At 48.8% G+C, this 18,378-nt stretch overlaps 1 protein-coding gene and 1 long non-coding RNA gene across 3 annotated transcripts; one reads left to right on the top strand and one right to left on the bottom strand.

Annotated features, from left to right (window-relative positions):
- Positions 1–423: 423 nt before the first annotated feature.
- Positions 424–6,005, bottom strand: LOC141985564 (uncharacterized). Its single transcript, XR_012638959.1, has 3 exons — positions 5,822–6,005; positions 4,579–4,652; positions 424–3,132 (listed from the first exon to the last, which is right to left on the bottom strand). It is a non-coding gene; the product is annotated as an uncharacterized LOC141985564 (long non-coding RNA).
- On the top strand, positions 5,745–17,569 carry PTCRA (pre T cell antigen receptor alpha). 2 transcript variants are annotated; one of them, XM_074949809.1, is made up of 5 exons: positions 5,745–5,776; positions 8,439–8,756; positions 10,707–10,748; positions 14,361–14,466; positions 15,761–17,568. In XM_074949809.1, the coding sequence occupies exons 2-5, from the start codon at positions 8,483–8,485 to the stop codon at positions 15,966–15,968; spliced, it is 630 nt and encodes a 209-aa protein (XP_074805910.1). In that variant the 5' UTR covers positions 5,745–5,776; positions 8,439–8,482; the 3' UTR covers positions 15,969–17,568. The 2 variants fall into 2 exon arrangements, with proteins under 2 accessions (XP_074805910.1, XP_074805911.1); XM_074949810.1 differs by lacking the exon at positions 5,745–5,776 and adding an exon at positions 6,591–7,926 and having other exon boundaries at positions 15,761–17,569.
- Positions 17,570–18,378: the final 809 nt, after the last annotated feature.

Genomic DNA, 18,378 nt, shown 5'->3' with positions numbered 1-18,378 from the left:
TCATAAGGGCCAACAGTCCGCCCCATTCATTGGGGGGAGCAGATTGCTGCTTCCACTGTGTCAGCCCCATTCTGCCAGCTGGCTGTTAGCCCCAGGGCAGCAGCACAACTGGGATGGAGGGGGCAAAGTTCTTGCTCACCCTGCAGCAGCCTCTTGGGCCATTCACAATCTGGGCTTTAAGTCTAATGACTTCCTGCTATCTGTGCTTCTCTCAGTGTGTGAACAATTAACACAGACTAGTTACCGTCAGGTTCTAGTCAGTGTCACTTCCTGGCATAATCCGGGCTGCAAACACTGCAGCAGCAACATTTACGTCATATCCCTTGTTTAATTTTATTCCATGGAAACGTGACTCTGGTTTTGTAAAAGTTCATTTTTAACTAACCTAAACTTGTGGCAAAATAAATCTTTTTATATTACCGATGAGAGAAATAGAACTTTATTCAGATTTTGGAAAAACAGCACAATACCCTGTGGTATTAAATATAAGTAATAACAAACAAATGAGGTGTTTTAGATAAATATTGAGCAGTGCTTCAAAAATGTTGATCAGTTGCAAGTTCACGGTGTATTTCTAGCAATTATAAAACTAAAGATGGAAAAATCATTAGTTATAGTTGCAACATGGTTTCTGTTTAAAGCTGAAATTTGTGATCTCTCTAAAATCCAAGTCCATCATTAGATGGACTTGGAAACTGGCATGCCAATTCAGGGCCCAGGGCAGAATATGCTGCACATTGGCGGACATTTGATCAAAGGGTTCCTGAAACACTGGTTGCCTTCCCCGAATGATAGGTTTTCAAAATTCCACAATTTTTAACTCTCATCTCTGCACAAAAAAGGTGGGGTTTTTTTTTTAATGGGGGCAAGCTCCACCAGACAGCAGAGATACCAGCCCTCCCTGATTTTGCATAATCCTCCCAGTGTTTAAATGTAATTATGACATTGCTTAAATCTACACATTTTGCAATTACATTTTAAAAACCAGGAGGACTGTGTGTGTTGTGTGTCCCCACTTCTCAGGACTGCTCCACTGGTGCCCCTGTGCAGATCAGTGTCGCCTGCAGCCCAGCCCTGTACATGGTGTGTACTATTTTGTCGGCCAGCTGGAGGAGGCTCACAGGGTGGGGCTCCTGAGTCACGCTGGTGAGATCCCCTGATGGGGATCCCATCCCAGGCTGGTGCACCTACTTGGGGCCTGAACACATGGCTGGCTGCCACTGACTAAATGAGCCAGATACACCAAAAAACCACATGAAGTGGTTTCAGAAGTGTGTGCGAACAAGTGAGGATGTGGCCGAAGTCATGGTCAGACCTGGTCATGGCTAATGATGTTACTCAATAGAAAAGGAGTACTTGTGGCACCTTAGAGACTAACCAATTTATTGGAGCATAAGCTTTCGTGAGCTACAGCTCACTTCATGCATCCGATGAAGTGAGCTGTAGCTCACGAAAGCTTATGCTCCAATAAATTGGTTAGTCTCTAAGGTGCCACAAGTCCTCCTTTTCTTTTTGCGAATACAGACTAACACGGCTGTTACTCTGAAACCTGATGTTACTAAATGTTACTTCAGCTTATTACCACTGTTATTACTGTAACACACACAGAAGTGAATCTGAAATGCACCACAAGTGTTTAAGGTGCTACCCCAGACTCACTCTCTCTATTTGGCTTTGCACTCTTGCCACTACTCCAAGCTGCCTCCCTATAAGTCTCAGAGGAAGGTCAGTATCTCTGGAGCTATGATTGCCAGGACCCCTCTCTGAGATCTAGTGTCTGGCACCAAGAACAAGCTCCAAAACCTAATTATTACAAAGTTATTCAATTCTGGGGATCCCGAAACAGAAGGCCAGCGCTGTGCACAGTCTCCAGAGACAGCAAGAGCAAGCTTCCCCAATAAAATTCCCTGGAGTCAAGTAGGGTGCTCAGGGCAACAAGCCAGGAGACCGAGTTAAAGTTCCCTCTTCCACTAACTGATATTTTCGTGCTCTTGACAAACCATATCAATGGCCAAGGCCTCTTATCCCTACCCATCAGGGAGGCAGCATAGCGTAGTATAGCGCACAGGCCTGGGACGTGGAAAACTTCCGGCAGAGTCCGAAATAGAATCCTATTATCTCTTCTAACAGAACTACCTTTTGCTACTTAGCCACTTTCCTTCTAAGAAAAATTAGGTCAAATCCATGTACTTGAGTGTGCTGTTTGTACAATGGGCTTCCTCCTGCACCCCACCACTTCAGAGCTCTGCAGCTCACTGCTGAATTGGCCCAGCAAATAGCGGCACCTGCAGTGTCTGCATAGTGAGTGCTGGAAGGGAAGGTACTGGGGTTAAGGACTGAGCCAGGAGAATTGAGTGAAACAATGAGGGGCAATGCAATCAGGAACTGCCATCTGCAAATATCCGTGCCTACACACAGCACAGTGGTTTCTAGTCTCCCCCAGTCTGCACAGAACCCAGGGAGACTACCCCTGAAATGGTAGCTCTGTCATTTAACAGCGCCAGTGTGGACATAGGTATACGGTGTTACACCCACATCCTGCACTGTATAATGTAGAGACGCTGTATGGGCAAGGGGAAGATGCGCAAGCACAGACACAGTTCAGTACTTGTATATGCATGCCACTGCAGACCTAACCTAAAGCTCTAATCCCTCCATCCCTGGAGCCACAATCTGACCTGGTTCCTGGCACTCCCCTCCCGGGGCCATGATCCCACCCACAGCTTCCCAGTCTCTTATCGCTGCGTCCCAGCCGTGTGCTGTACTTGGGCTGACGTTTTGTCACCCTGGTAAAAAGGATCATGGAGAATTCAAGGATCTCCTAACTTTGCTGGGAATGATGGTGCATTGCATTGAGCTTTTCCCTTGCACCCCCAGTGAATAAGGGAATGGCATCATTTTCTACTCAGAGTGGAGCCAGAGCCACTCCTGTACAGAAGATAGTGTCAATGCCCAAATCAGTCTTAGATTCCATCCATTTAGGAATGAATATTCCAAGGGAGGTTCTATCCAGAAGTACTGCTCATGAGTCCCCCAGCTTTCTTCCCATGGGATGGTGGCTCTTCAGAGCTGTTGTATGCAGGTCCCTCTGTGAGCAGCTACGTGTACCTGCTCCCCAGGTCTTTCAGTGTCCTGAAAGAGACAGAGCCTTTTAATTCCTGTATCTAGTCTCTGGTTTCTCTCACCAGATAAAATTTGGCAGCCAGTAGATGGCATTATTGAGATTAAGATTTGACACACAAACACAAAAAGACCCAACAAATCTCTCTCTGAGTGGAGCAAGTTTGGGCAAGTGCCACCTACAGCTAAAGAACTGAAAAGCAGGTCAGTGACCTTCAGCTGTCATGATCCCAGCTGCTTAAGGAGGAATTGGCAGGCCAGCGAAGGTTAGCTCTCTGTTTGCTACTACATAGATCAAAGTTAAACTGTTCTACTTTGTGGCTGGCTTTACTTGCCAAAGTTTGTTTAGTGATCTCTTACGCCACACACAAAATTACAGTAAGATGTAGCTTCTATTTTATTCAGCAATAGAAAATTAATTTACTAGGAAAACAGACTAACTTGTAGGTTCTAAATAACTGAATTAGCTTTCTTTTACCTTGTAATTTTTTGCACTCTTATAGAAAAATTCAGTATCAGTAAAAACAATGCCGAGCCATCTGCTGCTTAGTATTGACTCTGAAGAATGGCTGAACTCCATCCAGCTCTCACTGAAGTCAGTGAGACTTGCAGTTAGCAGGATCAAGCTGTCTTCTACTGATGCTGAGAAGGGCCAAACCCTGAGAGGTGCTGAGCACCTTCAACTGCTATTGGCTTCAATAAGTGTGCCACGGGCCCAGCCCCCTTCAGAATCTAGTCCTAATTTATTATTTTTAAACATAACTTCTTTGTACGTTTCGTTTTGTCAGTCTTAATTCAGAACTGTTCAACTCTGCTTACCCCTTCCTAAATGGCATAGCAGAAAGGCTACAGAGAAGAGCAGCAACCATTCCCGGTAGCAGGCAGGGCCAATGGCTAACTGATAGGTCTCAATATTGGAGAAAGGTGGGTGAGGAAATATCTTTTATTGGACCAACTTCTGTTGGTGAAAGAGCCAAGCTTCCGAGCCACATAGAGCTCTTGGTCAGCTCCAAAGCTTGTGTCTCACCAACAGAAGTTGGTCCAACAGTAAATGTACCCACCTTGTCATATCCTGGGACCAAGAGGGCTACAGCTATACTGCAAACAACAGTGGAAGATATCCATCCTAGGTACTTACCTGGTCCCCGTTACTGTAATATCTAATCACCTCACAATCTCTAAGGCTGTGGTTCTTGACCAGGGGTCTGCGGCCCCTTGGGGGGGGCTGCAAGCAGGTTTCAGGGGGTCTGCCAAAATAAACCAGAGACCAGGGCCAGCATTAAACTCGCTGGGGCGCAGGGCAGAAAGACAAAGCTCGAGCCCCACCGCACTGGGGTGGGTAAGGTGGGCTGTGGCCGGGCAGGTTATCCAGCCAGCCGGCTGGTGGAGAGGGTGGAGCTGTGCAGGTTGGCCGTGACATCAATTAACACATGGTACCAAGCCAGGATTAACACTCACCATGACACGTGCATGTGCTTGTCGAAGACACCCCCACGTCTGGACAGAATTGTTGATCGGCAAGAAGTTTCACACTGAGTAAGGAAAACAAAAATAATCAGTTTATTTTTGTACCTATATTTCCTTTTGTGTATTACAGGTGTGTGTGTGTGTGTGTGTTTAGCTGTATAACTACCCATTTAATACAACTTTTCATCTACTGGCTATGCAGAAAACCAGTCGTGGCACAGGTGGGCTGTGGCATCTTTATAGCATATTGTGGGGGCTCAGAAAGAAAGGCTGAGAACCCCCGCTCTAATGCATTTATCCTCTAAACCCCCTGCGAGGCAGGGCAGGGCTGTTATGTCCCCACTGGACATATGGGGCACTAAGGGGGACAGGAACACCCGGAAGCGTGTCTGAATCACTGTCACTGTGGGTTGATTTGGGGGAGGATTCTAGCTTGTAAGTGACTGGTGGAACGTAGGTCCCTGACGCTCCATCCCCCGTGATGTTCCCTGCACACCTAGAGGAGAGTCTCTGGGGAGGGAGAAGCCTGTTTAGTTTGTGCTGGTTTGACCAAGAACCCTCCACAGATGCTGCTGGTCAGCCATTTCACTTGGGTGTGAATGTCCTCATCTGCTGCTAGAGCCAGTTGAGACAGGTCCTGTTGTATCATTTCAGGCAATGAGCAGTATCTGACAGGGCCTCTCTGCTCTAGCTGGCCCCTTCTCCACAGTCAGAATAGGCTTTAGTCTGAGTGCGGATCTGCCTTCCCCAGCCTAACACCCAGCGGCTTCTTATTAGGCACCTTCTGCCCCAACAAAGGGGTGTTGCTGTGAGGGGGGTCGAGAGGCCATTAGCCTGTCAGGTTCTTCCCTTAAAAAAACAAACCTGAAAGCCCTGGGTGACAAGGAGCGGCAGGGCCAGGTGCAGCAGCCGCTCCTTGTCTGTGGTTGCAGCCAAACCAGGCTCAGCACCTGTTCCGTGACCCTGACAAGGGGCACGGCAAGCCGGGGCTCCCTGCGGGGTACAGCCGGCTGGGGTGCGAATGCTGCCTGCCAGCAATGCAGAGGGGCGCTGCCAACCGAGAGCCAGCTCGCCGCCCTTCAGGGGAGTAGCTCGCTGTCCTCCCAGCTGTTTCTAGACTCTGCTGAGTCTATTGAGCCACTGCCACACCCCACCGTCACCGGGTTTTCTGGGAACTGCTTCATTTTTTGTAATTTCTTCCAACTGCCCTCTCTCGCAGGGTGCTGCTTATTACCGGCTGGGCGCCGCACGGGGCGCGGCACGTTTCGAGGGAGCGGCGAGGGACCTGCGCCCAGGGCCAGCGCAGGGCTTCCACGGCACCGCTGGGCCTCCGCCTCCTCGCCAGGCCGGATGCAGGCCGGTCCCATGCGGCCCTGTAACGCCCGCCGGAGTTCGCCCCTCCCGCGGCTCCGGCCCGGCGCCCCGCACGAGGCCGAGGCCGGAGAGCTCCGCTCGGGCCGGGCTCGCGTCAGGGCTGCGGGGGCTCGGCCGGGCGCGCCCCCTCCCAGGGCTTGGGCCTGCGGGCCAGGCGAGAGGGGGTGGGGCTCGCCAGGCTCGCCACGACGTGGGGCCTGTGGAGGCCGGGCAGCTCCCGGCCGCTCCGCACCAGACGGAGGATCTCGGAGAAGGAGGCCGGGGCCGGGCCGGGGCCCCCCTGGCTCCGCGGCTCCGCGCCGGGCTCCATGGGCGGCGAGGGGCAGGATCGGGCCCCGCCCGGCAGCGGCTGGTACCACTCCAGGCGCACGGCGGGGGGGGGTGGGAGGTACCACTTCAGCCGGGGGACGTACCCGGAGCGTCGCTGCTCCGGCTGCTGTGACCAGTCTGTGCACTGCGCGGGCCACGGCGCCGCCCCTGGCCGCCCCCCTGCACCGGACTGCGCGGGACACGGCACCGCCCCGGCCGCCCCCCTGCGCTGCCCAGGCCATAGCCCTGCACTCAGCTATCCCATACAGAGCCTGGAGCAAATGGGCTCCTTCCCCCATGTCCCGCACCTTGGCCTCTGGTGGGGGGGGTTGTCCCAGTGATTGCCCCACACACACACCATGGCAGCGACTCTCCCCTACACACCCCACGAGCCGCAGGGGAACCTCACAGCAATTCCCCCTACGCACCATGAGCCCTGGAGAGAGCCTCACAGTGACACCCCCGACATACGCACAACACCCTCCCAAGAGGGAGCCTTGCAGAGACTCCCCCACCCAGAAGTGACCTGAGTCTGGATTCACAGCCACAAGGAGGCAAATGGTGCATCTCCTGCTTGCACCCATCACTGAGACCCCTGCCCAGGCACACTCTGTGCCAAGCCACCCAGCCCCATCCATGGGACCCTGTGGCACACTGCATGGCCATTTGTCATGTTCCCCTCCCCTCAGCCGGGTACCGGGTAGGAACAGGGAGTGGCTCTCCTCCTCTGTTCTCGCCTCCCTCCAGCCCTGGGCCTGAGTCTCCCTCAGGACTGATGTCAGCAGGGGGTGCTCACCGCCAGCAGGGGCAGGATCCAGCACCTGGCTGCCTGGAGGGGCCGGCAGGGGTCATAGACTCCAGGCTGTAGGCACTGGCCGCCCAGCACTGCAGGCAAGGGGAAATGGAGTTTACCTAGTTTATAGCATTTAGGTTAGATTAGCTGACCCAGTTCTTTTGTTACCACTATATCACTGGGGCTACCTGTGGATGCCCCCTCCCCAATGCCACACCCGCATGCCAGCCAGTGTTGGGGGCACTCCTCCACTCAGCCCCATGCTCTCTGGGCCTGATCCCCACAGCCTGCCCCCCTTTGCACCAGGTAAATCCAGTGCCATGTGGTGTGTGGCACTGCCCTGAGCCAGCGGGTGGGTGTGACCTCCCAAGGAGCAGGGAATGGCTGACCCTGGTCTTGCCGTTGCCTTGGCTCATGGAAACCTGCTGGGGCATCTCCACAAGAGCCATCTCCTGTGCCCCGTGGAGCTGCAAACTGGGGTCTCTGTACTCCCCTTTGCCTGTGGGATTCTGCAGTTGGGGGGACCCAGTCAGGTCAGCTCGTGCTCCCACAGGGCTGGGCTCAGGGCCATTAGGGTGGTTTTAGGCTCTCACTGCCTATAGCCATGTGAGCAAGCAAACGGTTAAAAGGTGTATGGGTTTGTTTGCCAGGGAGCACAGCAGCTGGTTAGGCAGCTGGCGAGAGACCGTTAGAAAGGGGCAGGGACAGCAGAGGGGAGGGAAAGGTGCTGAGAGACAGGCTGGGGTCCTTCTGCCTGCTGCGTTGTTCATGCCTGGCTCAGATGCTGCAGCTTCTCACCATGGGCCTGCCCTTGTGGCTGCTTGGACAGCTCCTGGCCCCCACAGTACTTCAGCTTCTGAGCTGTAAGTATGCCTGTCCCCTGGGGCAGGTGTCTCTTGCTTCACTCAGCTCCACACTCTCCTCCTTGGCAGCACGCTTGCCTGCTCCCCAGGGTGGGCTGCATCCTCCCCCTGCCCCGACACCCAGGAGAACCATGCTGGGCCGGGTGGGTTCTGCAGGCAGCGTGTAGCTAGAGGCCCAAGACTGTAGATACTGTGGGAGGGGAGGAAAGGAGTGGCCAGTGAGTACCCCTGTTAAAGGGTTAGCTACACCCTGCAAAGGAGCAGCAAGGCCTGGGGGTTTTGTTCCAACAAACAGCAGTGGGGCTGGGGCAGCCAGACATGGACCCAACCCCCAGTTGGGCACTCGTAGCTGGCCAAGCAGAGATACTCGCTCCACGAGGCAATCCTTCCCGAGAGGTTGGAAACCAGCTTTAGCCTTGCTGCTCCTGGTCAACAGGGCTCCAGGGTCAGCGAGGCCTTGTGGCTGAGACCTGCCCTGTGCATTGCTAACTGGCTGTCTGTTCTCCTGCCAGGCAGCACCGCAGCCCCTTTCCCTACCTTGGCGCCCCCACTTACCATGGTCGTGAACGGCGAGAGGAAGACCCTAGTGGTTTGTGTGGTGAACGACCTCTCCCAGGACATGGCAGATGCTATCTGGTTTTCGAATCAGAATGGGAGTGCTCTGGACTCCTTCACCTACGGAGTTTCCAGGGAGGAAGACGGCACATTCAGCACAGTCTCTCACCTCTCCGTCCACACCGCAGAACTGGAGTCCTGGGAATCCCTCGCCTGCCACGTGAGACAGAACAGAACTGCCCAGGTGTGGAGTGCCAGGTCCCTGCTGATCTCTGGTAGGTACCGAGCGAAGAGAATATCCAACACACAAACCCCATCTCTTTTCTGTCACTTCCCTGCCCCCATCTCCCTCCACCTCCAGTCCCCTGGGAGCCCCGCATTCCTCTCCATTTCCCTGTGACTCCTTCCTCCCCTCAGTCACACTGTGTTAGCCCTGAATGACCTGGGCAAGAAAGTGAGGGTGCAGTGGCAGCTGCAGTGGCTCCCACTGCCCATTTGCAACAATGCAGACAAAGTACAAATGCCAGACGGTTCATTCAAATGTAACACCCCAGGGAAAAATAAAGGGTGACACTGTCACCCAAGGGGAGCTTAATTAATAGCAAATATGGCACAAAAGTGTCAAGAAGGCTCTAGCCTCAACAGACCTGGCAGGGCTGACATAATTCCTGCAACTATGGAATAGAGATGTAGGAGAGTGGAGACTCATGGGAAGGAGACACACACACAGCTCTCTGCATTGAAGAGATCTCTACAGGGAAATGCACCATGGTCAGGTTGAAGCTAACCTTCCACTATAAGCCCAATTTTGACACATAAACACCTTCTCTCAAAACTAAACCAGCTGCATTTTCATAAATAAGCATAGGCTCCAAATCTTTCTGCAAAGGTTGAGGGAAACTGGATCAAGTGTTTGAGAGCCAATACTTTGAAACAACGTTTGCAAAAATATGGATGAGGCAAAAAGCTGTGTTGAGCTAAGATTCTAAATATGCTTCGATTACATAAGGGGAAAACTTGAGAACACTGTAGTTGCTTTTCCTCAGGCATGTAGCTATTAATTACTTAACTCCAGTTTGCTGATGCGTTTTGCCTGGATCTAACACAGTACATATATAGCCGTGACTCTTTAATGCCTGGGCTTGCCACTTTTCTATATAAAGATATGATCAGATTCCTGATACTCCATATGTCTGGGAAATTGTTTTGTTCAGCAATGTTTTTATATGGTGGTTTTCAGTCTAAAGAATATGAAGTGCACAGATGCAATGTGATGGCTGCACAGTTAAATATCACAAAGTCGGGAAATGAACAAGTCAGTTGTAGCCACAACCTTAGCATCCATATTTTACCCATCCTGCAGGATTTGGGTATTGGGGGTAAGAGGACTTTCAAAGGCTCAAAGAGGGGTCAGGCACCTGACTCCCATGGAGAGTCAATGTGAGTTGGGCAGCTACCTCCCAGCTCTTGTTTGTGCCTTGGAAAATCATCTCCGCAGTTGCTTAGCTCAATGTGTTACCCCCACCACAAAATGCATTTATGTTGCTTTTGCTTTGCCCAACTTTTAGTGGCATGTCTGTGCAGCGATGCAATTTTCTGCATTTAATATCCTAGTACCATGACTATTTTAAGACAAAGCGCGAAGCCGGTGTGTGACCTTTCCAAGCTTTGTCAAGTTCACCAGCAGAGCTTGTGAGCTAACTGATCCAGAGGCACTTGGTGTGTGCATCCCTTCTACCAGCTAGTTGCACATCTATAAGTATACCCCCTAATGAAGTGTTTTCAGCTAATTAATTTATTATGCATGCTCAGTCCCACTTCTTCCCACTTCTCCTGTCTCATTTTAAAACTTGGCAAAGTAGAGAATCTTTATGAAGAGGCATTTACACATAAAATGTGAACTTTTAAAGTTGAGTTGTTTGCATTATCAGTGCAAAAAAAAAGGGAGGGGTGGGGGGTAGCTTGTTTTAAAGCAGGAAAAGTATGTATTTTACATAATTATCTCAGAAAACCCTCATGAGAATGCACTCAGGCTTTCCAAAACTCCACCCCTTTGAGCAGAGACCAAGAAAGATATCAACCCAAAAGGTGAATGAATTGGAAAGTTATGAAAACGGTGTAAGAAGGAGGTTGTGGTGGGAACCGTTCTGAGCTTTAACCATGCAGTCAGTACTGTTACAACTAGTATAATTCCTCCTACTAATAGTTATAACTCTGTCTTGTAGAAGACCATGTGGAAGAACCCTGTCTGGATGAAGACCGAAGTGGTAAGCAATAACTCTGCATTCCTCCCAGCACATTCATACTGCCTGTTTGAATCCAACTGATTCTTTAAGGAAACAGAAGGGCTGTGGAAAGAAGCATGTGGATACCACCTCCAGTTTAAGCCTTTTCTGAAAATGAACATCTGAAGAAACGGGGATAAATTCTGGCCTCACTTACACAGGTCCAAGTCTAGAGTAGTAAAGTTATTCCAGATTTGCAGCAGTGTAAATGAAAGCAGAATTTTGCCCACTGTTTCCAAGAGCTTTAGTCATTGGATGAAAGATGCAGGTCATGAATTGACTAACCTTTTCCACCTAGACATCTGTATGTCAGATGTTATATCTTAGCCTCAAAGAAAGAAGCTGTCAGCAGCATTGCTCTTAGAGCCTTTCTGCTATGCAGCCCCTGGATCTGCGCTGGCAGCAGCAGACATGCGTGCAGGATCTCCATATCGCCACTAAAGGCAAACAGCCACACAGCTGGCTCTTCTGAATTTGACCTGGTCTGGAAGAGCAGTTGATCTCAGAGTTGAGAAGTCAGCTCCCCAATAGAGCAGGTCAGGAATTTTGCAATGAAACATTATTTTATCTAAAAATGTCGATTCCTCAAAATTAAAATCACTTGCAGACCGGGGTCGGTTTTCACGAATCCTGACCTGAAACGTTTTTGAAAAAAAAAGTTTTGAAATTGGCAAAACATTGTGTTCTGATGTTTTCTAAACACTAAATGTTGGCTGTCTGGTTTGAAACAGCTTTTCATTTTGAAATTTAAGTTAACTGGGGGAAAAAGTCAAGGAAAGAGGTTGAAATCAAAAGGAAATGTTTCGAAAATATTGCAACAAAATGTTTCAATTGATCTGAACTGAAAATGTTTTGGTTTGTGAAAATTTTAGATTGACTTTTTGTCTGATTCAGGACAGGAAAAAAAATGGAACTCTCAGAACTATTTGCGGGATGGGAAAAACGTTTATGGATGTGGTCCTTGAGGCTATAAAATGCCACAAAACAAGATGCTAAACCCGCACTTATGATGCTGTTCAGTGCAAGGGCTGGAGAGAGATCCTCCAATATTACCTGTGAACACTACACACTTCCAGTGATGCTGTCCTGGCCCTAGTGTCAAGAAAGGAACAACTCCATAAACACTTATTACCTATACAATGTAGCTTGCAAGGATCATCTGGGAATATCTCACTTTAATCCATTTCCTTGCCATTGCAGGGACCTGGGGCACATCAGTCCCTCCTAGTCTCTGCCAGTGGCACATAATAGTCTAGTCTCCTGTGAGCTGTAATACTTTGGTCTAATTTCAGTTGTTGGGCTGAATGTGCAGGTGCTGGGTGTGGTTAATGGCCTGTGATCTACAGGCCGTCAGGCTAGAATTCTGGCGGTTCAAATTTTGGCCTTAAACTCTATCTCCTCTGCCTGTTACATAGACATTAACAGGTGGGTGGGGTGGGGTGACAGGATAACAAATGGAATAGGAGGTGCGTGATTCTTAGCAATGGTCCCAGCACACCACCTGCCCAGCCATTATCACAGTGTAGTTTGTGATGTACATCATGGCAAAAGTGAGTCTGGGGAAGGGACATGGAAGAGGATACAATGGTGGCTTTACGGATTTCAACTGAGAGCTTTTCCCCCTGGTAAGGGGCAGCGTAGGACAGAGTCTGAGAATGCTTGTCAGAGATGTGGGTGATCAAAACTGGCACTGGTGGAATGAAGGGCAGAACTGACTGTGCATACAGTAACAGACTGGATAGGTGGGGAGGGCTAACTTATGGAAGGTTTTGTAAGTACAGACAAGAAGTATGTGTTTGTGATGGGAGAAGGCGAGCCAGTGGATGGACTTTAAAAGGGGAGTGATATAATCAGAACATGGAAGATGATCTTGGCAGCTGTGTTTTGAATGGATTTGAGAAGGAGTGGGGGCAAGCACTGAGCCAGAGAGAAGGAGGAAGAGCAGTGGTCAATGCATGAGATGATTAAGGCTCAGACAACGGTTTCGGCTGTGTGGGCAGAGAGGGAAGGACAGATCTTGGGGACGTTGTACAGGAAGAAGTGGTTAGATTTAGGCACAGCTTGGATATGGGGGTGAAAAGAGACAGTGAAATCCAAGATGAAGCCACATCTACCATTTTACAGAAGGGGAAATTGAGACACAGAGTCAGCAACAAATTATTTAGATAATAGCATAAGAGTATGGTCTGAAGTAAGTACTCCACTTTGGAAGAAAATCAATTGCACATACAAAATGGGAAAGGACTGCCTAGGAAGGAGTACTGTGGAAAGGGATCTGGCCGTCACAGTGTATCACAAGCTAAATACAGGTCAACAGTGTAACACTGTTGCAAAAAAAGCAAACATAATTCTGGGATATTTCAGCAGGAGTGTTATACACAAGAAGTAACTCTTCCACTCTAGTCCATGCAGATTTAAGCCTCGGCTGGAGTACTGTGTCCAGTTCTGGGTGTCATATTTCAGGAAAGATGTGGACAAATTGGAGAAAGTCCAGAGCATCCAAAATTATGAAAGTTCTAGAAAACATGACCTATGAGGGAAGACTGAAAAGAACTGGGTTTCATTAGTCTGGAAAAGAACAGACCGGGGGGCGGGGAGGGAAGAGGAGAACAGTTTTCCAATACATAAAAGGTTGTTACAAGAAGGAGGGTGATAAATGGTTCTCCTTAACCTCTGAGGATAGGACAAGAAGCAACAGGCTTAAATTGCAGCAAGGGAGCTTTAGGTTGGACATTAGGAAACATTTCCTATCAGGGTAGTTAAGCACTGGAACAAAACTGCCTAGGGAGGTTGTGGAATACCCATCATTGGAGGTTTTTAAGAACAGGTTAGACAAACACCTGTAAGGAATGGTCCAGTTATTAGGAGTCCTGTCTTGAGTGCAGGGGACTGGACTAGCTGACCTACTGAGGTCCCTTCCAGTGCTACACTTTTATGATTCTGTGACTTGCCCAAGGTCACACAGTGAGTGGGTGGCAGAGCTGATAAGTCACCAGAGTTCCAAGCACCCAACCCAGAGCTGCTTCCTCTAGGCCAATTGTTCTTGTACTGTTGGACATAGGAGGGGTAGAAGTACAATAGCAGTAAGATTTCATTATAACGACACTGGTGAAAGCAACGAATGTGCTACACTAAGTACCTGAGTTCTAGAGGAGGTGCATTAGGTCTTTCAGACTGACTCCTATTGCTCAGGCCAAGGGTGACCAACCTCCAGCCCACCAGAGCATTTCATACGACCCATGGCCTGCTTCAACACAATTTACTAACGGCAGATTTATTAGCGTTTTGGCATCATGTTTACATCTTTTTAGTTTACACAAGAGTGTGAACAGACAATACCGTACATAGAAACAACCTATCTAAATATATATGAAACAAGAGAACTTAAAATATAAATCAATACAGGTTACTTTAAATCTTATTAAAATATGTGGAAGCTGTTTGGCTCACACAAGGTTGTGCTTAGGTTTATGTGGCCCTCTTGTGTAATAAGGTTGGGCACTGCGGCCATACACAGTCCCAATAGGGACCACTGGTAATTTTTCTGTGTGGCACCCCAGGTCCTGATCAGGTACATGATCCCATCTGTTTCAGCTCTGCCCGTCAGTTCACAAATCCTGCTTCTCTTGGCCATCAGAGTGTTGTTGCTGAAGTTCCTCCTGTTTGACATACTGATCACCTGCAGCTTCCTCTTCAAAGGGTAAGACTCCATAATGCAGGGAAACTGTGGAGCACAAGGGGTTTCTAGTCATGGCATCCAGTCACTAGGAAGCTGAAATAACTTCAGAAGTTATTAAACTGTCAACAACAATTAACAAAAATAATGAAGTGACTTAGAAGGCCGCCATTTTGCAGAACACCATTCTGGGAATGCAACTCCAAGCTGAATGTGTGGGTAAGGAAGAGACTTTCAGAGATGTGCTTTTGGTTCATTCAGAAACTGGTTTGATCACTGCTAGGTCCTGGTTCCTATTCTGACTTTCCTTTAATCTTGGAATGGCTCCTTCCCCTGGAGTAGGAATTGCACAAACCTGGGTCTCCAGGTGGGAAGTAGCAATAAAGTGGGCAAGATGCTAGAAGGAGAAAAACAGGCAGAGGCAGAGCTGGTCAGGATGTGTGAATTGCCTCAGGGAGGCCAGTCCCGCCACAAGATCTTCTGCAGCCTCAGTCACTGCATCACCTCCGTAACTACATGGACATGCTGGTCCGCACTAGTTAATTCCCCTTCCTCCTTCACCCCCCACCTGTCTCCAGCTTCCCTTCACCCAACCCAGCTCTCCTCCTCTCTCCATCTTCTGTCTCTTCTTCCCAATCTTTGTCTGCCCCTCCTCCTTGTATGCAGTGTAGTTGTAGCTGTGTAGATCCTAGGATATTAGAGAGACAAGGTGAGTAAAGTTTTAGATCTTTGTGGTGCTATACCCCATTTGGTGGAACTTAATGCAGCATTGGATGGGAACTGTTGTCCCCTAGAAGTCAGAGGAGGGTTGCTGGGCAACCACTTCTCTCAGAAGACATAGGGGATGCTGTTGCCAGAGCTGCTCCGAGCTCACTAGCAGAACCAGGGGCTGCCATATGTGCCTGCAGCATTGATTACACTGCAGTTTCCACACTCCAGCACTGGCTCTGCATCCAGTGGTTATGGATGCTAATTTATTAGCCAATCCCACAAACCACAGAGGGCCTGATTTGCAGAGGTGCTGAGCCCACAACAGGGTTTGTGGGTGCTCTGCACATCTAAAAGCCAAGTCATACTGTGCATTACCCTCTTGCTAGGGTGAGAGCTCTCTGCTGAATGTTGTAGCTTGGCAAGACATCATCCATCCTGGGCAGTGATGATTTGCTGCTGCTCTCCACAGCACATTCTCAGGTCAGCCAGCTTTATAAAGCAGCAGACCTGAGAAGAGCGAGTAAAGACTGGAAAGCAGAGACACGATGGAAAATGTTCCCTGCCCTCTACTATCCTCACCTCATCACACTGTTTCATCTCCTTTCAGGGGACGCCGAGCCCTACCGCTGAATTCTGCAAATAGTTCATCTGCTCAGGCTTGGTTCAGCAACGGAGAATCAGCCTCACCCATCAGCATGGAGAGCAGACCGAGGCAGAGACTGAGTTGGATGGAGTTAGTGACTGGAGCCAGCCATCCCAGGGGTAGCAGAGACAGAGCTTCCCACACCATTTCCTTCCACCTTCCACCCATCTGAGCTAGAGCAAATCAAATGACCCACTAGCAACTGTCCGCACAGTGGGACCTGGGGCAGTTTACAAGGTGTTGCGCTTGGTTTGCTCACCTCTCTGTCCGCTAGGCTGATGTCAGCCAGGACACGACCCGTGATAGGCATGTACCATGTGCAGAACAGATGGTCCCAAGCTGGACCCAAGTGTAGAACAGAAGACAACAAACCTAGGCTAATGGCATACCAGCCCAAGTGTTGAGTTGGGCGTGGACCCAGGTTTCCCTCTTGGTCACCTGTTCTCATTTTTGTTTGTTTGTTTTTTTATTGATGTCTTACTGGGTAAACTGCACAGTTTGCAGAGGAGTATGGCGTTCACAGGCTGCAGCAATGTACTTCATGTACTAGCAACAGTGATACAGGGCTCATCTCCAGCACCCTACTTGCGAGCGCCAGGAAACACCTTGTTGGTAAAGAAAATCCTTTTCTGGGCAAAGAGATCAGTTTGCTCTCGGAGTCAGCACCCAGGGAAATTCGCTTCAGAAGAAGTTCTGTGGCTTTTTGGGTGTACAATTTTAAAAAAAAACAGAACATTTTGACTTTTGACATTTTTTTAAACCAGCCAAACTATTTGTTGAATTCAGCCTGAATTCAGCAAATAGGTTTGGACCCCCAAAAATGCATTTTGTGGTGAAAAAACAGTATGTTGAAAAAAAAAATGTGCCCAGCTCTACCCTTCACCCAGAACTAAAATCAAATCATGACCAGAACCACATACAGTCTGAAACTCTTCCAATCCAGGAGTGGAGTTGTTTCTCTCTAGATCAGCAACTTCTTCCTGCGCGGTTTCCTTTTTTGTATCGGAGTGAAGCTGCTCCAGTTCCAACACCTGAGGGAGCTGCTCAAAGATTCCCCCTTCTCAGGTAGGCACTGCCTATTTTTATAAGGGAAACCAGAACTTGGGAAAACCCTTTTGAGTCCAAAGGGATCTATTCTGCCTGTTGAAGAGGAATTTGTTCAGCATGTAGAGGAATGAGGAGAAAGAAAACCCTAGCCTATTTTATAAACAATTATAATAAATTCAAACCCATACAGTGTGCCCTCCTGTATGCGTGTCCGAGTGTTTCTGTAGGTGTGTGTACAGACTGCAGTGACAGCACACCCCAACCCAGCCCTCTGTCCATAACTCTTGCAGCCAGCATTTCTGGCTCTCTCAGACACTTTTGGGCACTGAAAAAAGAATAATACATTCACAGGCTCCGGCAGCCCCAGAGAAGGGTGCCTTGGGCATGGAATGAGGTTGAAGACTGGACATGGAGAGGGCAGGGGCAAAAGGTGTGGAGAGGGGAATGAGATGGGGAGGAAGAGGGGCAGATGGCTCAAGCACTCAGGCCACTCAGAAGCCACCTACAACCTGTTAAGGTTGAATGGACAGAAAGCTGGAATTTTTAATAATTGTATTTAATTGGTATAATTTGCATACATGAGACCAAGCACTATATTTGCAAATAAAAGAACTGCACAGACTATCCCCACTACCTCCTAGATCATTCTAGGGGAGAGGTGGATAGGAGCAGGGGGTTGGGCAGGCTGTCTAGGGTCAGGGCAGAGAGGAGCAGAGGTGTGGGGGTGCGGTGTCAGGATGGATGGGCAGAAGGGACAGGGCTGGGCAAGGGGGTGGACTGGGCAGGCGGCAGCGGTGGGGGGGGGGGTGAAGGGTTGTGCCCACTGTGCTCTCTTGCCTCTACATTGGACATGCCCTAGGCTCTGTGAGTCCCAACTAGCTAGTCTGTGAATATCCTAGGGCAGTGGTTTATAAATTTTTTAGGCTATGTACCCCCTTTCCAAATAATGTAGTCTGTCACGTACCCCTATCTGAGATAGGGTCATAATATACCTATGAAAACAGAAAAAAGTCTGTAAGGGATAACATGATGCAAAAATGCACAAGCCCTGGAGTGTGTTGTCCCAGATAAAATTGTTCGTTATAATAACTGTATCATATATACCTTTACTTTGGATCAAAATAGTCCCTCAAACAAGTTTCTAGTTGTTCTAAACATTAAACTGGAAGTTTTCATGGTCATTTTATTGTAATTAATTAAAATTAATGAAGCCTCCATGCTGGTCTCAATCACTCAGACATAACCCATGTTAACCTGTTTGTGACTAAGCATTTAAAAATGCCAATCGTGTATTTTTGTTGATAATAAAAAGATACAGAAAAGGAGGCAAAGAAAAGTTCACTATCCATATATTTCTACAGCTAACCTCGATAATATGAAAATATATTATTGGCATTTTTAAATTCTTGATGACTAATGTGCAGTACTTATTGATGTTAAGAAAAAAAATATATAATGCTTACCTATCAGTGTGATGGATGTCCTTGCTTTTTATCACACAAATCACTGATGGCAGGAAAAATTGGAGAGAGCTT

The sequence above is a fragment of the Natator depressus genome, chromosome 3, assembly GCF_965152275.1.
Source record: "Natator depressus isolate rNatDep1 chromosome 3, rNatDep2.hap1, whole genome shotgun sequence".
Classification (NCBI taxonomy): domain Eukaryota; kingdom Metazoa; phylum Chordata; order Testudines; family Cheloniidae; genus Natator; species Natator depressus.
This window is presented reverse-complemented; position numbering and strand designations above follow the sequence as displayed.

Coding starts and splice junctions, on each gene's coding strand:
- PTCRA (XM_074949810.1), top strand. CDS start 7,845: ATGCTGCAGCTTCTCACCATGGGCCTGCCCTTGTGGCTGCTTGGACAG. Junction 8,757..10,706: donor CAGGTCCCTGCTGATCTCTG/GTAGGTACCGAG, acceptor TCTGTCTTGTAG/AAGACCATGTGGAAGAACCC. Junction 14,467..15,760: donor TGCAGCTTCCTCTTCAAAGG/GTAAGACTCCAT, acceptor ATCTCCTTTCAG/GGGACGCCGAGCCCTACCGC.